This window comes from Grammomys surdaster, unplaced genomic scaffold (assembly GCF_004785775.1).
Source record: "Grammomys surdaster isolate TR1022 unplaced genomic scaffold, NIH_TR_1.0 581, whole genome shotgun sequence".
In the NCBI taxonomy this organism is placed as follows: Eukaryota; Metazoa; Chordata; class Mammalia; order Rodentia; family Muridae; genus Grammomys; species Grammomys surdaster.
Genome location: NW_021605000.1, coordinates 1,412,119 through 1,431,966, shown reverse-complemented (window position 1 = coordinate 1,431,966; position 19,848 = coordinate 1,412,119). Strand labels below are relative to the sequence as shown.

At 41.9% G+C, this 19,848-nt stretch overlaps 1 protein-coding gene across 1 annotated transcript in view; it reads left to right on the top strand.

The window, feature by feature from the left end:
* The first annotated feature begins 11,091 nt into the window (after positions 1-11,091).
* Positions 11,092-19,848, top strand: part of LOC114633342 (protoheme IX farnesyltransferase, mitochondrial) — a 109,406-nt gene continuing 100,649 nt past the window's right edge. The window contains exons 1-3 of the mRNA XM_028781925.1: positions 11,092-11,209; positions 15,854-15,987; positions 17,664-17,982. Coding sequence (XP_028637758.1) covers positions 11,167-11,209; positions 15,854-15,987; positions 17,664-17,982 — 496 coding nt within the window. The 5' untranslated portion in view covers positions 11,092-11,166. The remainder of the gene's footprint in view (positions 11,210-15,853; positions 15,988-17,663; positions 17,983-19,848) is intronic.

The following is a 19,848-nucleotide window of genomic DNA, read 5'->3' as shown; positions in this document are numbered from 1 at the left end:
CTATTCACTGTCTTGTGCTCCTTTTCATTTATCCAAACCCAGCCAAAGCAAACCAGGGCTCACCGGTGGAAAGAACTGCAAATGTTTGCAAGTGGTGAGCAAATGAGGAGAAAGTCTTGAGATTTAGGGAGACTTGAATTATTGTGTGTAGATATAAATAAACATTGTTCTCAGCTCAGGTTCTGTCAACACCCTAGCGTGCCACACAAATTCATGCAAAGATGAATGAGCTAGTGTTACTCATACCTGAGGAGCCCTGAAGCCTCCTGAAGGGCACACGCTGTACTTTGCTAAGCTTGTTTGCTGAAGTCAACCCTTGGAATACAAAGCCACCACAAAGTATGCAAGCAGCTCTGAAATCCGAATGTGTTCAGCCAGTCACAGAGCAAAGCAACCATTCTCTCCTGTTGATCCACACTTCGTGTCTCGGAGCTGACTACCCCTTGAGTAGCATGCTTTCGGTCCCCACTCTCTCTGGTTTTCAATCAAGTAAGACAGGCTTTACTATAAAGTATTTGTAAAAAAAAAATTAATCAAAATAGAAAGTTAAACATATATTAATTCTAAAAACCATTGTGATTCTGATTGTAGACTTTTAGACATTTCAAGTTATATACTCTTCAATACTTAGATAAGACCATATTGAAGGGAACTTAATTCTCATCCAGCCTGTGGCCTTGTAGCTCCTGTAAGCATTCTTCTCAGGAGTCATAGCATGTGCACCTGGGATTATGTCATTTATTCAGTCAGTATGCTCTATTAGACATTCACCAAGGATTATTGTTATGTTCAAGAAATTTTCAGTTTGGGCCCTTTAAACTGAACTTGCATAAATATCTTATAGGAGAGTATTTTTCTAATGTCCTTAGCATGAATGTTTAGAAGTAGGTTGCACAGAAATGAACTTGTAGAGACAAATTACCTCCAGGAGATCATGGACCTAATTTTCTGTCAGCCAGACCCCACTCACCAGCAGTTGCTGTCATTCTTGTCATCTTTTCCAGTTCAATAGGCAGATGAAAATGTACTGTTGATATTTGCCAGGTGTATTGGCACAGATCTGTAATCTCGGCACTCAGGATACTGAGGCAGGAAATCAGTACAAGTTTGAGGACAGCTTGGGCTACATGTTGAGTTCTAGGCTAGCTTAGGCTCCAAGAGTGAGGTTCTCTCTCTCTCTCTCTCTCTCTCTCTCTCTCTCACACACACACACACACACACACACACACACACACATCTGCCTATTTTCAATGTTTAATATTTGGTCTCAGGCTTTGCATTATTTTCAATGACCTTGTTACCCAGCATTGGGCAAACACCAGCAGACTATTTTGATATAAATATCAATATATTTCTCAATATAAATATAGTATCAACATTTTATAGCATATCTCCTTATCCTAGTTGATTTTTTGTTAGTAAATTCTTTCCTTGGGAGGGGGATTTACAAGATCTACTCCTCATAAGGTCCCAACAACAAGCCAAAATAGGATTACACTAGAGTCCCTCCTGGGAGAGCCATGAGTTTATTGGGCTTACTTATAGAACATGGGTGAGAACTTAGTGACCACAGCATGAGTGATCCCAGAGCACTAGAAGTCTGAGCCCAGTAAGATGCTGAAGGCTCCCCCAGCTGCATAAATAAAGTCTCTGCCCCCAACCCCTACCCCTGTTACCTTCCTAGCCTGAACAAAGATCTCAACGTCCTGTGCAATTAGGGTAGCAAAACATGCAAATGGATGGAAGGAGTGGCTGGATGCCCTGGTGAGGGTTCATCCACTCCTTCTCTGAGGCAGTTTCAACAGTCCACAGACCCAGTTCTAAAGCAAACAGAATAATCAGCTGATGAAGATGGCCTCTGTTTGCCTTCCTTTGGTGCGGGGGGGGGGGGCGGCAAAATATAGTGTTATACAACAACTTTAAATTTTTTCTTGGCTATTTTTTTGCTTATTCTACACAAAACTCTTTAGAATCATTTTATTGGTATCTGAGATTATACATTATATTGAACAAATTAACACAGTTCCAAATTAACTCCACTGACACAGAAATATATGTCTTTTGTTTTATTGGATTCTTTGTATCTTGAGGTCATAAAAGTACTGTCTAGTCTAGTACTCAACTTGTATTTACCAGGTTACCTCGGACCTTGGCAAGCTTAGTAGGACCATCTGATTAGTTTTAACCAGTCACCTGTGAGATAAAGGCTCTTTGCAACTCTTCATCTAAAAGAATCAAGAAATTGTCAAGATTTTTAAATTACACATCTGTGATGGATTCTCTATATAAAATGGGCTTAATAATATCAATTTCACATAGATATTGGTAAAAAAAAGATAAGTAATACTAATAGTGACTGAACTGCTGTGTAGTGCAAGAGAAATAAGTAATATACTGGATATAACAAGTTTTACGCATTGCTTTTCCAATTACTTCTATTGTGTCTTCTGTGCTAGTTGAAGCACAGAAGGGTAAACATCTCAGCAGGGTACAGACGTCATTCGTGGAGGAGCCTGGACTTCAATCCAGGCAGAGTTCAGAGCTCATGGTCTTAAGTGGCGCTTTATCCAGCTTGATTTATTTATGAATTCCACATCCCAAATAATGAAAAGATTTAGGGTAAGGACTCTATGGCTGTGCCCAACTATTTCTGTTCCTGATTGTGGTTCTAAAGGCACAGGGCTTCAGAACCACATATATATGTATGTATACACACATACATATATGCATATATATAGTTAGTTTTAATTATGTGTGTTTATCACATGTGTGCAGATGCCTGAAGGTGTCAGAGCTCAGTTATAGGCAATTGGGAAGCATCTGACTTGGGTGCCGAGGAGCTAAACTCCAGTTCCCAATTCTTGATTTTAAAACAGCTTTGCAGGCACCCTACCTTTCTCCAGAAAAAAAAGGAATTCATCCCCAGTGAAAGCTTTGTAGCCCCTTCACACTCAACTAACTCCAACTCTGGCTGTCCTGGCTCCTGGCTCTATCGCCTTGAGATTCCGGAACACGGTACTTCTTGACTATGCACACTGGCCTTTCTTCCTTCTCCATGGGTAAATCTCACCCTGCATATGCCTCGGATCATGGACTGATGGGCCATTTTCTTGATGTGCTCTTACCTATACCGAAGTTGCAGAAATTCTTAGCAAATAGAGCCAAATGAACACAAGCCAGTTTTAGGTGCAGATGTGCACTTTCAGATAATTTGGGAGAATGAATTAAATGCTCAAGCCATTTTAAACATGAGGTCCCTTCATAATAGTTCCATGAATATTTGAAAAACGTGAAGTGGAAACCCAGATGTTGGCTGAGGGAAGAAGTTACCATCTCTCGACCCCCACCATCCTCTTTATGTGGAAGGGAGTAGTAACTCAGAGATTTATTTTCCCACTGAAACTTTCCTTAGAAAATGGAAACGATTACAGTTAGATTTGAATATTATTTTTCCTGCAGTGGCATAAATCTCAGAGTGCTAGCCAGTGCTCATTTTCAGTTGCTGTCCTGAGTTCCTGTCACTTCCTGGATTTCAAACCCCCATTCATGGATGAGATCTTATCTACAGGAAAAAAGTTCTTTATTTTTCCGGGGCACACAGATATTAAATAAAGATATTTTTCATAAAACTAAATTACCCAATGTAAATAGCTATCAGGTTATATCCCTTGAATAATTTTTGACATTAAGACGATTTGTCTTTTACAAAATGACTACAGTGTTAGATGCTAGTTTGACTTACTTTAAACACCCTTATAACGTTAAAAGTTGGCAACTCTGTGTTGGTTTTAAATTTATTTTTGAAATGTTTTCTGTTCTAAATAACCCCAAACCCACTGAACCACCAGAATGTATCTTCAAATAGTTTTTCAATTAGTTAAGAGTCATTGGCAAGCGCCTGAATTTCTGAGCCTGCCTGTCCTGCTGAAAGACAAATCGCTGGCTGTAATGATCTTAGGTCATAACCCCCCCACCCCCCACGACCCTGGGGAGTCATTTGGCATGTAACTGTGGGAGAGGAAATGGCTGAAGCCAACTCAAAGTTTTATTCTCTTACAAATTTTTACCTAATACTCGATTCTCCCTCCCCCTGCATTTACATCCCTCCCTTTCTGAAGACATTTTACAAAGCCCTCCCAAGGATATGCTACTGAGAGTACGCCTAGCATCTCCGAGGTCCAGGTTCAGTTTCCACGCTTTGCTGTCCACAGCATCGATGGGCAGAATTACAGAATGATATGTGTCTTTCCAGAAGACATGTTCGGTTTCTAATGTGATCTTAATTGGAAACAGGGTCTTGCAGATATAATCAAATTGAGGTTGTTACAGTGGAGTCTAAATCAATATGACAGGTGATTTTGCAAGAAGTTAAATTTAAAGCTGGGCCTGGTGGTACATGCCTGTAATCCCAGCACTTGAGAGGGTGAGGCAGCAAGACTAAATTCCAGGCCAGCCTGTGCTACACAATGACATTCTGTGTACTAGTCGCTTTCCTGTTGCTGTGATAAAACTCCAGGACTAAAAAGGAGCTTACTTTAGTTTACGGTTTCAGAAGAACTCAGTCTATCGTGCCACACAAGCCATGACATGCAAAGTCGCTGATGGCATGTTCATTCACACAGAGGAAGCAGAGAAAAAGAGCAAGAAGTGGAGTGTCTGCCCCTATGGATACTTCTTCCAACAAGGCTCTTCATCCTAAAGGTTCCAGGCCTTCCCCGAACAGTGCCTCAAACTGGGGACCAAATACTCAAGATACATGCGCCTATGGGGGATATTTTCCATTCAAATCATCATACTCTATTTGAGAAATGCAAAACAAAATGAATGAAAGCTTGGACACAGGGGACACCATATGAAGACACAAAGAGGAAAGATGAGTACATTTAGGAGAGGTCTGAGCCTGGGATTTTGCTGCTTTGTGTCAAATGATGCCTTGGGACTTCAAGAAGACCAAAGTGAAAATGAAGGCTACTCCTCTAGAAGCTATTAAAGGGAATGGCAAGCTGTCATTTCTCATCTCCACAGAGGGGAGACAATACACATCTGCTGCCTTAAGTTATCCAGTCTATGGTGCTTATGAAACCATACAGCTGCCTTATAAAACCAAGAAAGGTTTCCCAACACTCTCGGGGTGTTGATCTTTCTTTGGTCCAATCTTTTATTCTGTGCTATCGAATGTCAAAAATATGTAATTCCTTTTTTTTTTCTCTCTCTCTTTCTAGGGAGTCACAGTAAAGAGATTGCCTTGAGGCTCAAAAGAACTTGGGACTTTTCAACAGTGTTGAGACTGACTGTCATGACGGGAAACTTACAAAGTTAGCTCCATGCGTTTCGTATTGTGAGATGGCCACAAGCTTATGGGGCCAAATGTGGTTTGAATGAAAAAATGTTCCCTACAGGCTTTTGTATTTAATACTTGGTTCCCAGTTAGTGATGTCGTTTAGGGAGATACAAAACCTTTAGGAGGCCTCCCTTCCTGGGAGAAATGGTGTTGGCCAGGGAGCTATTTTTTGAGAGCTTATAACCTGACCACATTTCTTATTCTTTGCTTCCTCTGTCCAGTTGAGATGAGCTCTCAACATCCTGTTCCTGCTGCCAAGCCTTCCCTTCCAGGATGCCTCTATCTCTCTGGAACCTGATGCACTCAGGAACCATAAGCTAAATAAACTCCTCCTTAATTTGCTTTGGGCAATGGTAGTTTATCATAGCAACAGAAACGTAACAAACACAGTGAGCTCTTATTTTCATATATATTTTATGTGACTTTCAGAAAATTGCAATAATTTTTGAAGCTGAGTTGCCAGGTCCACAATCAAATCTTTTAAGAGCTCTTAGGTAGAAACTGGGTATTCTCTTAAAGGTCTAGATATGGACTAAGTACTAACAGTGTAAATTAAAGTTGTAGACCCGGTATTAGCATCTTGTCCTATACATTTACAGAACTGGGTCAAATGAAATGGACTGCAACTCAGAAAAATTTAAAAATCAAGCAAAATTTTAAGGCTGAACTTCAATAACTACACTGATTTGATGAAATCAAAAATTCTAAAGTAGAGTGAAGAAAAAAATCTAGGTGACAGGGACTGTGTAATACATGAGGGACATGCAGCAGAATTGAAAACATGTGCATTGGTATCAGACAGGCTTAAATTCTAGCTGTGGCATTTCTTTAGAATGCGAATTTGAAAAAATGAGTGACTCATCTGAAATGTCGATACAATGTATCTTGAGCAAAAGTTCTTGAGCAAAAGTAACAAGACGAACATGAGCAAGTGTTATGTAGCAGCATACTGGGTGCTAAAGGACAATGTTTTGCAAATATTGGACACATTGTCTTACCAAATAAACCTGGGATGGCAGATGGCTCAGCTGGTCAAATGCTCACCTGCAAGCCTGACAAGCTGAACTCAACTCCTGGAGTGAACCCATGGGAAGAAGAGAGGACCAACTCCTGAAAGTTGTCCTCTGATCCTCAAAACACATGGCATGGCTCACATGAGGAGGCTCATACACACACACAAACACACACACACACCAAATTTAAAGTTGTAGTTGGAAAAAGAGGCTCACTGACAGGAAGTAGTAGCTGGTTCCAGAAAAGATATAAGGAGGTCCACACATTCTTAGTCATTTATGAAAGATTACTGTCCTGGAAGTCACCTAACTGGGATTTTGCTTGCTAAATGTCTTCTCCACATCTTGTACTTTGGACTTGTATAGTATTTAATACTTATGGTTCACTTATGATAACACATAACCATTTCCCCATAGCTAAAAACCAATAACTAAAAACCTTTAGTCTTTAACAAGGTTCTTAAGGTTATGATTTTCTCAAACATGGGATTAGTTTTTTACTATGTTCAGAACATTTTATTATCACTAGGCTCCAATATGGTGAAAAGAACCAAACAAGGAGAGAGATGGCTTCCTGATGTGGTAAACCAGATATGCTGACTTCACCATAGGAGATAGGTGCACAGTAAACAAGAAACATGAAACAAAGCTGTACAAAATGGTCTTTTATTTTTAGTGTTACTTAAAGCATTACAGGTTTATTTTATATTAGAAATGGTTAACATCTCAACCTGATGGTACATATCTGCATTCCTACTACTCAGAAGGCTCAAGCAGGAGAAATACCAGTTTAAAGACAGTAGTTGTAGGCTACATACTGAGGTCATCTGATAAAAACAAAAATACAAAACAAAACTGCACTCTATTTGACTTTGTCTTTTTTCACTGGGCACGGCAGCCTTTTTGGAGAGCTGCCACAATCTCAGTTGTCTCTGTCTCATGTATCTTCAGCAAGCTTTAATACAGGCTGTTCAGCCCCCTAGGCCGTTCACTGAACACATTGCCCAGGATGCAAGAAACTGGGGTTTATTTATTCTTCGGGCTTGTTATAGCTTCAGGACGGCTGTCTCAGCTCCAGGGTTCATTCCCAACCCTGCTTCCTGAAAATAAAATAGGCAAGGCAGAAAGAATACCTTCCTTTACATGTTCAGTAAACAACAAAAAAAAAATTTCTCCAGACCTTCACCAGCAGGCTCCTCTTTTTCCTCTCCTGTCTCAGCAACACAGCCATCCTACTGTCCAAAACTCTGGAAAACGGAGTGACAGGTGAAGTGGATGAAATTATGCCATCTGAAAGCAACCATGATTTACTCCTCTTTGGTATTGGGAATTCTTCATCCCTCGATATAATCAGAGTCTATTTATTACAAAGGTGGCAAAGAGAGTTTACCCAGGGAACTTTCCTACTACTCTCCCATTCTAAATAACTGTAATCTTCCCATTTAGTATCCCAAGACTCACTGCTGCAGCTGAGCCCTGGAAAGTAAGGATGGGAAAGGGTGCTGGCAGACTATAATTGAGGTTCCTATCTGGAATGATCGCAGAGGATGATTCCCACCCTGACGTGATCAGTCACCTTAGAGGAACAAGGAGGAACTCTGGGGAGCTGAGCTGGGTGGTCAAGTTGCCAGGAGGATGTAAACTCCAATCACTTAAGAGTAGAACATCTACTCAAAGAATTCCCACCAATAATCTACAAAGCTGCCATGTCAAACTGTGCCTAGGGCTGGGGATGGGCCAACCACATGGTTGCAGGTGCCCTGCATGGCTCTGTGCATGAGGGCCACAATGCAGCAAGAGTGGTGGAAGGAGAAGGGAGCAGTTTCTCTTCCTCCCTGCTTCCTATCTGTGCTTCCTGGAAGCACCTTTTAAAGATGTTACTCCCTAGCAGTAGCTGAGTCCTCTTGCAGTTTTCTCATCATTCAAAGAATCAGCATGGGGCTGTGGTAGAGCTTAGGAGTGCTTGCCTCGGTAGCAAGGAACAAAGGGACCACCCCAACGCATGTCCATTAATATACTTGTTTTGACTTATCCCTGTCGTAAGTCTTTTTTCAGAAAGGAGGTGTGCTTATGCCACGGAATACTAAGAAGAGGCTGGGAACTCATTATTAGTGAGAAGCTGGCATGATGGAAAAACTGAGGGAGTTTGTGGTGGTTTGAAAAAAATCACCTACATAGGCCCATAGGGAATGGCACTATTAGGAGGTGTGGCCTTGCTGGAGAAAGTGTGTCACTAAGGGGTGAGCTTTGAGGTCTCAAATGCTCAAGCCAGGCTCAGTATAGCAGTCTCTTCCTGCTGCCTTCAGATGCAGATATAGAACTCTCAGTTCTCTAGCACCACGTCTGCCTGAGTGCCACTATGCTTCCCACCATGGTGATATGAGCTAAACCTTTGAACTATTAACCACTCTCAACTAATCGTTTTCCTTTCTAAGAGTTGCTGTGGTCATGGTACTTCTTCACAGCAATAGAACCCCTAAGACAGAGTTGGACAGTCTTTAGAATATTTCTATGAAAACAATACCTATTATTGTCATAATGTACTCATGTATGAATGAAATATAGGAAGGCAATTGTATATAACTATCTTCATAGAGATTTTACATCTAAAAAATTGGTATCAATTGTCTACACTAAGTTTTTAAGTATATTGAGAGTTGTACCACCATCATAATCAATTTAAGAATATTTTCATTTTCTTTCTATCTAAAGGAGCCCTGTACCCAACAGCAACATTCCTCTTTTCTCTCTACTCTTTCTACTAGCACTAGGTAATTACTTACCTATTGCCTGTCTTTAATGATTTAAGAATTCTGAAATTTTCATATACATGTAAACTATCTAATACATGGTCTTTTGTGATTGACTTCTTCAATTTAGTATTGTTTTCATGGTTGTTGTAGGTATTTGTACTTTATTTTCGTTTCATGGCAAATAGGCCACTATGTGGATATATCACAGAATATGTATACTCAGTTGATGAATACTTAAGTTATATCCACTTTGAGATATTATATTATGAGTGAATGCTGTGATTTGTCTTGGGTATGTATATACCTGGGAAAGGCACAACTGGGTCATGAGGTAGCACTGTGTTTAACTTATTGAAAAACACCTAAACTGCTTTTCCAAAGTGGCTACTGTTAGTAATCTGTTAAACTCCACCTCCACAGTAACTTGGCAACAGCCAGGTATGCTCCTCCCCACAGTTACCTGGCAACAGCCAGGTAGGCCTGCCCCCTCCTCTCTCTCTTACTCTTGTTCCCCTCTACCCAGCACCTGCAGGTTGCTGTCTCCCCTCCCCACTTCCCTTCCCCCTCTCCATGTGGTCATGGCCAGCCTCTACTCTCTCTACTCCTCTCTCTCTCCTCTCGCTCTCCCTCTCTCTTAATAAACTCTCCCTCGTGGAACCATCTGGTCTGCTGTGATCTGTTACAAGCTGTGCGTGAAAACCTTTCAGCTACAATATTTTACATTCCCACAAGCAATGTATCAGGATCCCTACTTCTTCACTAACTTGCCAACTCTAGCTATTGATTAATTTTGTTTACAGCCATCTTAGAAGTGTACAGTTTTAAGAGACAACTATAAGGAGAAAGGAAGCATTGCTGTACAATTTACTTGTTTGAACCACTCAATCTCTCTAGCCCTCAGGTTCCATATCATGTAATCATCCAGCTAGGCATCTAAGGTCTAGTTTGTAAAGGGCTAACTAATTTTTGATGATCAGCATTCCAGGAAGAGTGGGTCTAATTAGCCAAGATGGTTGCAAAGCAGAAGCCCTAACTTATCTAAGCAACACTCACTGTTGGTGTGATTATATCCCAAATTGTACTTTTCATCTGTGTATTTAAGGCTTGCATTTTGTGATATTTCACCTAACACGCACGGGATGTTCAAAGTGCTTGCAAAACAGTGGACTGAATAAAGTTGTTAACTTTTCAGTTATTCACCAGGAACCCATCCTCTTCTTCCTTAGTTTTGATGGGGACACCCATCAGCCTAGATCCGCAGTGATGAACTGTGATGGGCCTCAGAGAATCAATCCCATTCTCTGCACTTGTCTTTCTGGTAAACTGAAAAAAAAAAAAAAAAAAAAAACTCACAGTTCCTTCTACTGAGCAGCAGTTGGCTCTTCAATGCATTTCTTTAGCCTACTTCACAGAAATGTTAACCTCATTCCATAGCGTTTTCTACCTTATCCCTCCCTATCAGGTCGCCTCTCACAAGGACCAGCTCTTACTGCAGAGACACAGCGCATGCTCCTACACGAACTCCGGTCTCAGTGCCTCCTGATTAGCATCTGAGGTGAACCACAGAGATCGCACCTCACCGCTGAAAGCAAGCACAAACTGCCCTTGTAAGACATGTTTCGCTCTTTTAAGGAGTTCCTTTCTCCCTCGTTCTTTCACTTACCAAACTCCACGAGAAGCCAACAGGCTGGCAAGATCAGCCTGGGTGACAATGGAGGAAGCATTCAATTCTCTCAAGCTGAGGGGATTGCCGGGCTAGGCCGACTCCAGAGCCCTAACCCCGCCACAACACCCCTTCCGCCTGCACGCTCCGGCGATTTGTCCCTCGGGAGCATCGCGTTCACCTAGTCTAGATCTGCAGCAACTGAGGGGAAAGCGAAGGCTCCACCGTCGGATCTCTATAAACTCCGGTAGCCTAGATTTCCCAGACCACTGGGAGCCGGAAGTGACGAGAGGAAGTCCCGCCTCACTTAGAGGGCGGGCTAGCAAGATGGCGGCGCCCAGGAGCCGGTGAGGTGAGAGGACGCGGGGATCCTAGGGACTGCTGCACCAGTGCGTTATGGCCGCGTCCCCGCACACTATTTCCTCGCGCCTCCTCACAGGTATTGTACCTGATTGGGAACGATCATGGGCGAATTATTTTCTTTTTGTCACGCGCGGGACGGTGTTTCCGGCTGCCTGCAACCTTGGAAGCCCTTGGCTTGTCACTTAGCAGGGAGGTGACCTTTGGGGTTACCTGAAGGGACGAGGCCAGGAACTGTGGACCAGCTTTGCACCGTAAGCCAGGTAGTCCCTAACGTTTGATGTCCCGTGCTCTTTGGAGTTTCAGACGGTGCAAGCTGGAGGGCAGGGAAAACCATGGGGCTCCACAAGACTGGCATATGAGAGCCGCGGTTCCTAGCCATTGCCTTTTAATGACAAAAGGCGCACCTGCCCCTGTTAAGGAGCTGTCTTCCAGCTTAAAGTGTTACGATGATAACCTGGATAGTGATAACTGCCAACTGAATCCCATTGAGACAGCGCTGTACCATCAGTATGGCTCCTTCCATCAGAAGGACTTTTGACAGATGTATATTTATCACAGACTCTTGAACGAGCCTTATATGTTACCTTTTCAGAGAGGCCAACCTTAGCACTCTACCTACAATAGGAGCCTTTATCTTTCTTTTCTTATATTAATTTATCATGGTTAACACATGCTATAATTGTTCACACATGCAATACAGATGTACAAAAATTTTCTCCCAGTTAAAAGTTACACACTTTGTGAAGGTAGAGATCGTCTGTCTCCCTAGTTCACCACTGTATCCCTCATGTCCAGAGCAATGCCTATGGACACTGATGATGCTCAGTCATTTGTGAATGAATGCGATTGTACTGGTAGAAATATTAAAGAGGAGGTTGGTTTTGTGGCTAGTATCCATGGATGATGGCAAAGTTGTCCATAGTACAGACAAGGTAGTAGAAGTCAAGGTGTACCCTCTCACATCCCAGAACTATTCTGTAGGCTTTCCTGTCCCATACACACTGCCCACAGTGTCTGGCTGACTGTGCTGATCACTGTGCTTCTGTGAAGCTCTTTTCTCCCATGAGTTTGTGTGAGTTCAGTGCAGATCATTTGACTTTTCTTTAATGAAACATTCAGAGTGTCTATAATGAGGTGACAGAGCTAGATGATCTCAAAGGTACCTTCTGGCTCATAAATAGGGCAGCAAGTGGAAGGGTGGGTAGAAGAGACAAGATTAGGCCAGTACTTGGTAATTGTTGAAGATGGAGATAAGTAATGGAGACTCCTTGGACACCTCTGTTTTTATATGACTGACATTTTCTTTGTTACTTTCTGTAATCCCTGATTGCGAATATTCCTTGATGCTGACCCTTGGTACTCATGTTTAGAGGACCCATCTCTTCTTAGTGTTTATATGGAAAATTCTTTATATACATATTCCTCAGAGGAGCCTTTTTTTCTACCTGTTTAGTATTTCAGCTTCTTATAGGACAAATCTGTTTTGATTCTTAAGTCTCATAGTGCTAGGAGATAGGTTGCATATGAGCCTCCCCCAAACCCCCCGTTTCAGGATCAGTCTCTGGAGTGGTAAAATAGAGGGAACTAATAGCTTATTTTCTGAAATTGAGCATATCTTTAGAAAAATCTGCTCATATTTAAGGCTATGAAAGATCCCTCTCAGAAGGCTGATAGGAAGAGTAGGCAGAGAAGGATCATTAGGGTTGTTAAGTAATTAGCAGTTACTTCTGAGTTGACTCATAAAAGTTCAGGTTGGTTTCATTTCCATTAAATATGGTTCAGGAACTTCAAGTCTTCTTACTTGATTTAAAAACCGAGCCCTACAGTCGCAGTCCAGTGTTAATGATGAATACAGGTGTTCTGATTATCTCTTCAGATTTTAATGTATCTGTTGAAAGTCCTAGGTATCTTAAAGTGCATATGTGTTTACTCAGGTCTAAAATAGCTTTCATTTTCTAGGTATTTGTTCATGAACACTTGACATACTTTGACTAAACCAAGTGTTGCCATCATTTACAAATACACTTTGTAAGCTGTGTCCCTCCCCACCCCTCATAGTGGTGTTGTTACTGCCGTTCTGTAAAATGTCAGCTTTGCCCATAGGCAAACATATATATCCACTCACCTGAAAGTAATCATGTCATAATTTCGATTTGAAGATATGACTTCAGTGCCAATTGGCTCACCTCTACTTTCAGATAATGGCCTTGTATTTCCAAGGGTGGGACTTGTTCTCACAATTCAGGAAGTCTACTTGGGGTTGTCACTTACCAAACACCATTTCACTTTATTATATGGCAAATGTCCAGGAGCTGTGTTGACTAAAGGAGAGACTCTGCCATCAAAGTACTAAACACTATGATGATGGTGTTTTGAGAAATCTTTCCTTGGGGAGACGGAAACAATGCCTACTCTCTCATCATAAGGTCCTAATCAAAAACCAAAATGTGATTCTACGGAAGTTCAACTTAGGGAACCATTGTTTTTATTGGGTTGCTTACGGGGGGCTACTGACAGGAGTAGGAGGGGATCTCAGAGCAGCTGCACTCGCAAGTTTGGACCCAATCTGGGTGTTGGCTTCCCCATAGCCACAAAAGGGAACCTTTCCCAGCCTTATTACTCTGGTATCTCTAAGCCCTGAGGCCACATGAAGTTAAGGCAATCTCAGATGAGAGTCCAAGTCCTCCCCAACCCTTCTAAGAAGGCTTGCCAGCAGCTATCAAGCTGGATCCTGATGGGCTCTTGCAAGCAGGCACTGACAGTCTGATGAAGATGGAGGCTGATTTATTCAGAGCACTGCATTCTATAACAGATGGGAACAGTTTGCATTTGGAAGACATCAGATGTAGAGATCCACAGCGAAACACTAAGCAGAGATTGGGAAGCCCATGGAAGAGGAGGAGGAAAGGTTGTAGGAGCCAGAGAGGTCAAAGGACACCATAAGAACATGGCCCACAGAATCAACTAACCAGAAACTGAACCAACAGTCAGGGAGCCTGTATGAGTTCTACTGAGGTCCTCTCTCTATGTATGTTATGGTTGTATAGCTCAGTGTTCTTGTGGGATGCTTAACAGTGGGAGTGGAGGCTGTCTCTGACTCTTTTGCTTGCTCTTGGGACCCCTTTCCTCCTACTGTGGTGCCTTGCTCAGCCTTAATATGAGGGTATGTGTTAGTCTTGTTGTAACCTGTTATACTATGTTTGGTGATAGCCCTTGGGAGGCCTCCCCTTTTCTGAAGGGAAATGGAGGAGGAGTGGATCTGGGGGAGAGGGGAGGTTGGGCTGGAAGGCTGGGAGAGGAAACTGTGGTCAGGATGTAATATATGAGAGAAGAATAAAAGAAAAAAAGTGCTGTCATAAAACATGTTATAACATGATAGAATAGTAGAAAGAGATTGAAAATTTGATAGGTAGAGAATAGATGGCATACAAGGAAATAGTGTAAGTAAAGTTGATTCAGTTATGTATAGTCTGCTTAGTTCTAACGTCTTAAAGCAGTGTTGCTGTGCTGAAGTAGGTATCTTTGTTGGTGTGAGTAGTATATGTTGGGTCTGGTGGTTTGAATACAGGCACAGTCATTGGAACTTCAGTCTCAGGATGGTGGTGTTGTTTGGGGAAGTTTAAGGGGTGCAATCTGTGAAACATGCGTTGGGAAAGAAAGGAGGTACATGAAGTCTGGATGACTGTCTTCACTTTGACTGCTATTACTCTGCTCCAGTGTAAGATCATTCGGTAGGAATAGAGAGAGAGGGACAGAGTTGACCAACATGTCAGAATTGAGTGGACTTGTTGATCCATTAGGTGAGAAAGGAAGAGTTCAAGGTGCTCCTGAAACCTGCAATAAAAGATAGAGATGCATGTGAGAAAGAAATGGCCTTAGAGACCTAAGACTGTCCACTCACATGGAGACACCAAAAGCAATTGGATTTAGGCATACTGGGGCTTCAGCAATGTGTTAAAGATTAATAGCTACCCATTTTTTAGGGATAAGTAGTTGTCTTGGTTACCTTTCTTTTGCTGTGAAGAGACACTATGACCAAGGTAACTTACTAAAGAAAGAATTTACTATGTGGCTCAAGATTCTAGAGGGTTAGAGTCCATGACCATCATGTCATCATGTGAAAGAGAGAGAGGGAGAGGGGGGAAAGGAGGGAGAGAGAGAGAGAGAGAAATATATATATATATATGTTCTCATGTTGATTTGAGAGGTTTAGTAAAGTGATTAAAATCCAGGTTTGGATCAACAGAAGCAGCTTATTCCTACCTGGGTTGCTGGTCATATTTTACTGAAAAGTATTTCCCCTTCCTTGTAGTTGTCTTAACTTTACAACCACAATCAAAATGGAAAGCTTCAACTCAGTTTACTGGCATTTAGTAAGAAAAGATGTATGCTGCCTTTTCTACTTTTTAGAAAGTGAACTCACTGAGTTGTATTTTCTTCTTAGAAACATCTACAGTGTGGTAGTCTCCACTCTCCACTGAATTGTTGTAAGCATAATGATGTGAGAGTGACGTTTCCCCAGTCCTCCTGAAGACTGTCCCTGACCTAAGCCTAAGGCTACTGGGTGGCACGTATTCCAGGGTTGGAAGCAGAGGTAGTTTAAAGCCTGGCCTCAACCAGAGCAGTAGTCTGCTTGGCTTTGCCTCTAGCTGGATGTGGGCACTGTGAATGAACAGCTGTCATTTCTACATGTCTCCCTTTTCTTGTCTCTCTGTTTCAGGCTCAGTAGGAGGATGTGTGTGGTATTTAGAGAGAAGAGCTATACAGGGGTTGCCACACAGGGTCACACATCTGTTCAGGAATGTCAATAATCAGTGGGTCACGGTCCAGCACTTGAGTTTCCTCAAGCGCATGGTAAGTAGAAGCCATCCTTCAGTTGCTTTCTGCCTCTGCTTTTCTCTGGGTTTGGGGTTGCAAAGATTCCTATTAGAAGAAAAGTTTTAGGAAGTACTGTTTGAAAGGGGCTTTTATTTAGTGTTCTCTTAAGTTTATCCAAAACTTTAATCTCTTGTTTTGATTATTCTTAACTGAAACCAGAATTATTCTGGCATTTGAGGTTAAATATATGATCTTGAATTTATTGATTAAGTTTGGAGAAAGATTGAAAACTTATGGCATATTTCAACCAGGCTAAAATTAGGAAAAGCTGAACTTGTACGATGCATCTTTTATACATTCTTTGAAGTTCTGTAAATACGTCAGTAATACAGAAGTAGTTGTTTAACAGTGTGACGCCTTTATTTTCTTAGATCATCTGTAAATTTGAAAAGTCTTTAAAATTACTTTTGAGGGGTTGGGGAACAGGTCAGTCAGTAAAGCACTTGCATTGCCACCGTGAAGATCTGTGTTCGATCCTCAGAACCAACATAAAGAGTTAGGCATGGAACTAGTGAGCACATGTCATCTCAGCTCCGAAGAGGCAAAATCAGGATCCCTGAGCTCACTGCCCAGCAACTCAGCTCATTTGATGAGACTCTCTCAAAAACTAAGATGTATGTCTCCTGAGGAGAGACACTCAAGGTTGACCTGTGACTGTGTTTCTACCCTCTCTACATGTGAACATGCACACACACACACACACACACACACACACACAAACTTTTGAGTCAACTAAAATAAAGATTTTGTAATTTGCCAGTGCTGTTACAGGGGCACTGATGACCTAGTTCCTTTACTGGCCTATATACATGCTGACACACCATAAGCTTGCGACAGCGTTATGACTCAATTGTATAGAAAAGGGTCGGAGAATACAGCTATAAAATCACAGCACTTCTGTGAATGGCTTCCAAATTCATAGTCTAATGTTCTATTTGGAAGCATCTTACCCTTTCATTTAAAATATCCACTTTAGCTTAAAATTTAAAGAATGTTAAATCTTACTAAAATTCAGTTTTGTCAATTTTAGAAGTTTGTTCTCACTTATAAATAAAAGAGTTACAAATAATGAACTATTATAAGAATTATAAGAGTTATAAATAGTAATACTGTTGGGAAGATTAACTGAAATATATTTTGATATGAGAAATAAGGGGTCTCATAATGTCACTAGAAATTACCAGTTTTTACTTCAGTGAGTGATAGTCAAAACTATCAATAGCTCTATAACTCGTGTCCTTACTACATCCCGCATTCCTACATGGCTGTAAGAGGCCCTGTGAGGCCTTCCAGTGAGCTCCCATGGACAGTTGCTTTAGAGCTCAGCGGGCCAAAGCTGACCTTGGCGATATCAGTAGATAGCGTCCTTGTATTTAGAAAGCCCATCCTTCAGAAAGGTCAGTGAATAACAGTGAATAATGTATGTTCCTAGATTTTCCTAAACCATAAATTTAAAACCATAGCCAAGGAATTAACTTTGCGTCTGCATCTTTCAGTGCTGATGTCTGTGTTACACAAACTGTTGGTGTTTGCTGTGCTAACCAATCTTAAATGTAGGACACTTTTCCAAGTACCATAAAATTATGACTGGTGGAAGACATTAACCGACATCCTTGTTTTTAGTAATGTGTGCTATTTGTCTGTCTGTCTAGTATGTCACACAGCTGCACAGGGGCCTTAGCCAGCGAGTCAAACCAAAGCCAGAGCCACCGGCTTCTCCTTTCCTTGAACACACCTCTTCAGGGCAGGCTAGAGCAGGAGTGGATGAGCTGCCATCTTTCCCAGCACCTAGTCTGCCTCTGTCCCAGAAGCCAGATGAGGAGTTGGTGGAGCTGGAGACGACCTCCATAGTGGACCATTCCCTTGATACAGCCAAAGAGAAAAAGGAAGAAAGGCAGTGGAAAGAGATGAAGCTTCACACTGACGATCTGCCTGGCATTTTGGCCCGGCTGTCCAAGATCAAACTCACAGGTAGGTGGTTTTCAGATATTTTTTTTTTATTTCTACCAAGCTGTATTTAGTACGTCCCTTAAACTTTGAAACTCAGGATTTTTCTTCCTTCTACTTAGGATTCACACTTAGATATTCTGAATTTTGCTTACACAAGATTGTGGATTGTCTTACATTGTAACCTTTGTGGCAAAATTAACCTCACATAAATTAAAGTAGATGTTTGCCCAGCCTGTTTCCTTATGTTTACTATGTTTATTTCCACTGTGCATTTAAAATGCAAGACCTCAGTTCAGGAAGCCACACTGCACACATAGTGTGAGCCCAGGATAACCATGGGGGGGAGACTTTAGCTATTCTGTGACCTGTTCCCCCTTGGGACCTCTATATGTACAAGGCTACAGACTAGATTACTCCAAGGATGTTTGGAAGTGTTTCCCTTCTGATTCCAGTGTATTAGATCTGATTTTATTGCATTCAGCTGAGTATTAACCTATAGTGTTGTCTATTGTATGGACTGCCCCGTGAGCTCAGTAAAGTGTAGTTCCTGAGTCATCGGATAGCTAGACTTCGACACACCTCTCACATCCACTTTACAAAAGTGTTCGGGTTACCCCACAATCTGAAGGCCTCATCCTCTTCTTGGATGAAAACAAAGTGTCAGAATGTGACAAGCTGTGGTCAGGTTGGACCAGGTGCTCTTTGACGGCACGAAGTGGCAGATGGAGTCTCATGGGACGAACAGAAGTGAGGGCTCAGAGCATAAAGAAGGATGGAAGAAAGAATAATTTCATTTGTCTCAAAGGTGCAGACTCTCAAAATCCAGGGTGAAGGAAGAGAACTAGACAACTTCTTTTCTCAGTGACTTAAGAAAGTTACTTAAAATTCTCTTTTTGGCGGGAGTGGGGTGGCATGTTAAATGAATACAGTGAGTGTAATAGAGTCAAATGAGAGTTCTGTGGTATAACTAACAGCATAATTCTGTATGGAGATGTGTCTGCATGCCTCCTCATTCCAGCTAAGCAAGAGCTTTCCACACCTCTAAAGCATGGCGCTTTGTGGTCTTCACAGGAAGTCATGGGTATCATGCTGTTGATTGCTAAGAATAAGTATCAATTAGTAATAGCTGTACAGATGTCACCTAGGAAGTGGGAACTCTCAGCCTCAGAAGCGGCCCCTGTCAGCAGGGTCTTTGTATAGTGTCATTTAACACATGTCGTCTGTAGATTGGTCCACTTCTCTTATCATCCTGTCTCTATCAGGAATAGTAGCAGCATTCTTTCCTCAGCTGAGAAGCCAATCTCTTTCAACCCGACAACCCTAGTCAGGAGTCTGAGGATTACTGAGAGAACCTTTTGTAGTGCATCTAAATGTGCTTCTCCCTCTGCAACTGCTATTCTAATTCAGGTTGAGAATATCCAGGGCCTGTGGTTTTTTTTTTTTTTTTGGTTTTTCGAGACAGGGTTTCCTCTGTATATCCCTGGATGTCCTGGAACTCACTACTCTGTAGACCAGGCTGGCCTTGAACTCAGAAATCCGCCTGCCTGCCTCTGCCTCCCAAGTGCTGGGATTAAAGGCGTGCGCCACCACCGCCTGGCGGGCCTGTGCTTTTTGAAATTTATTTATTTTTAGTTTTATATGTATAGGTGTTTTGCCTGCATGTATGTCTGTGTGCCATGTGCATCCCTGGTGTCCACAGGCTGGAAGGAGCCATCAGACCCCCTGGATCTGGTGTTACAGAGGTTATGAGCAGCCTTGTGGGTACTGGGAATTAAACTGTGGTCCTCTGGAAAAGAAGCCAGTACTCTTAACCACTAAGCCATCTTTCCAGCTTGCTCTGTCTATCTATCTATCTATCTATCTATCTATCTATCTATCTATCTATCT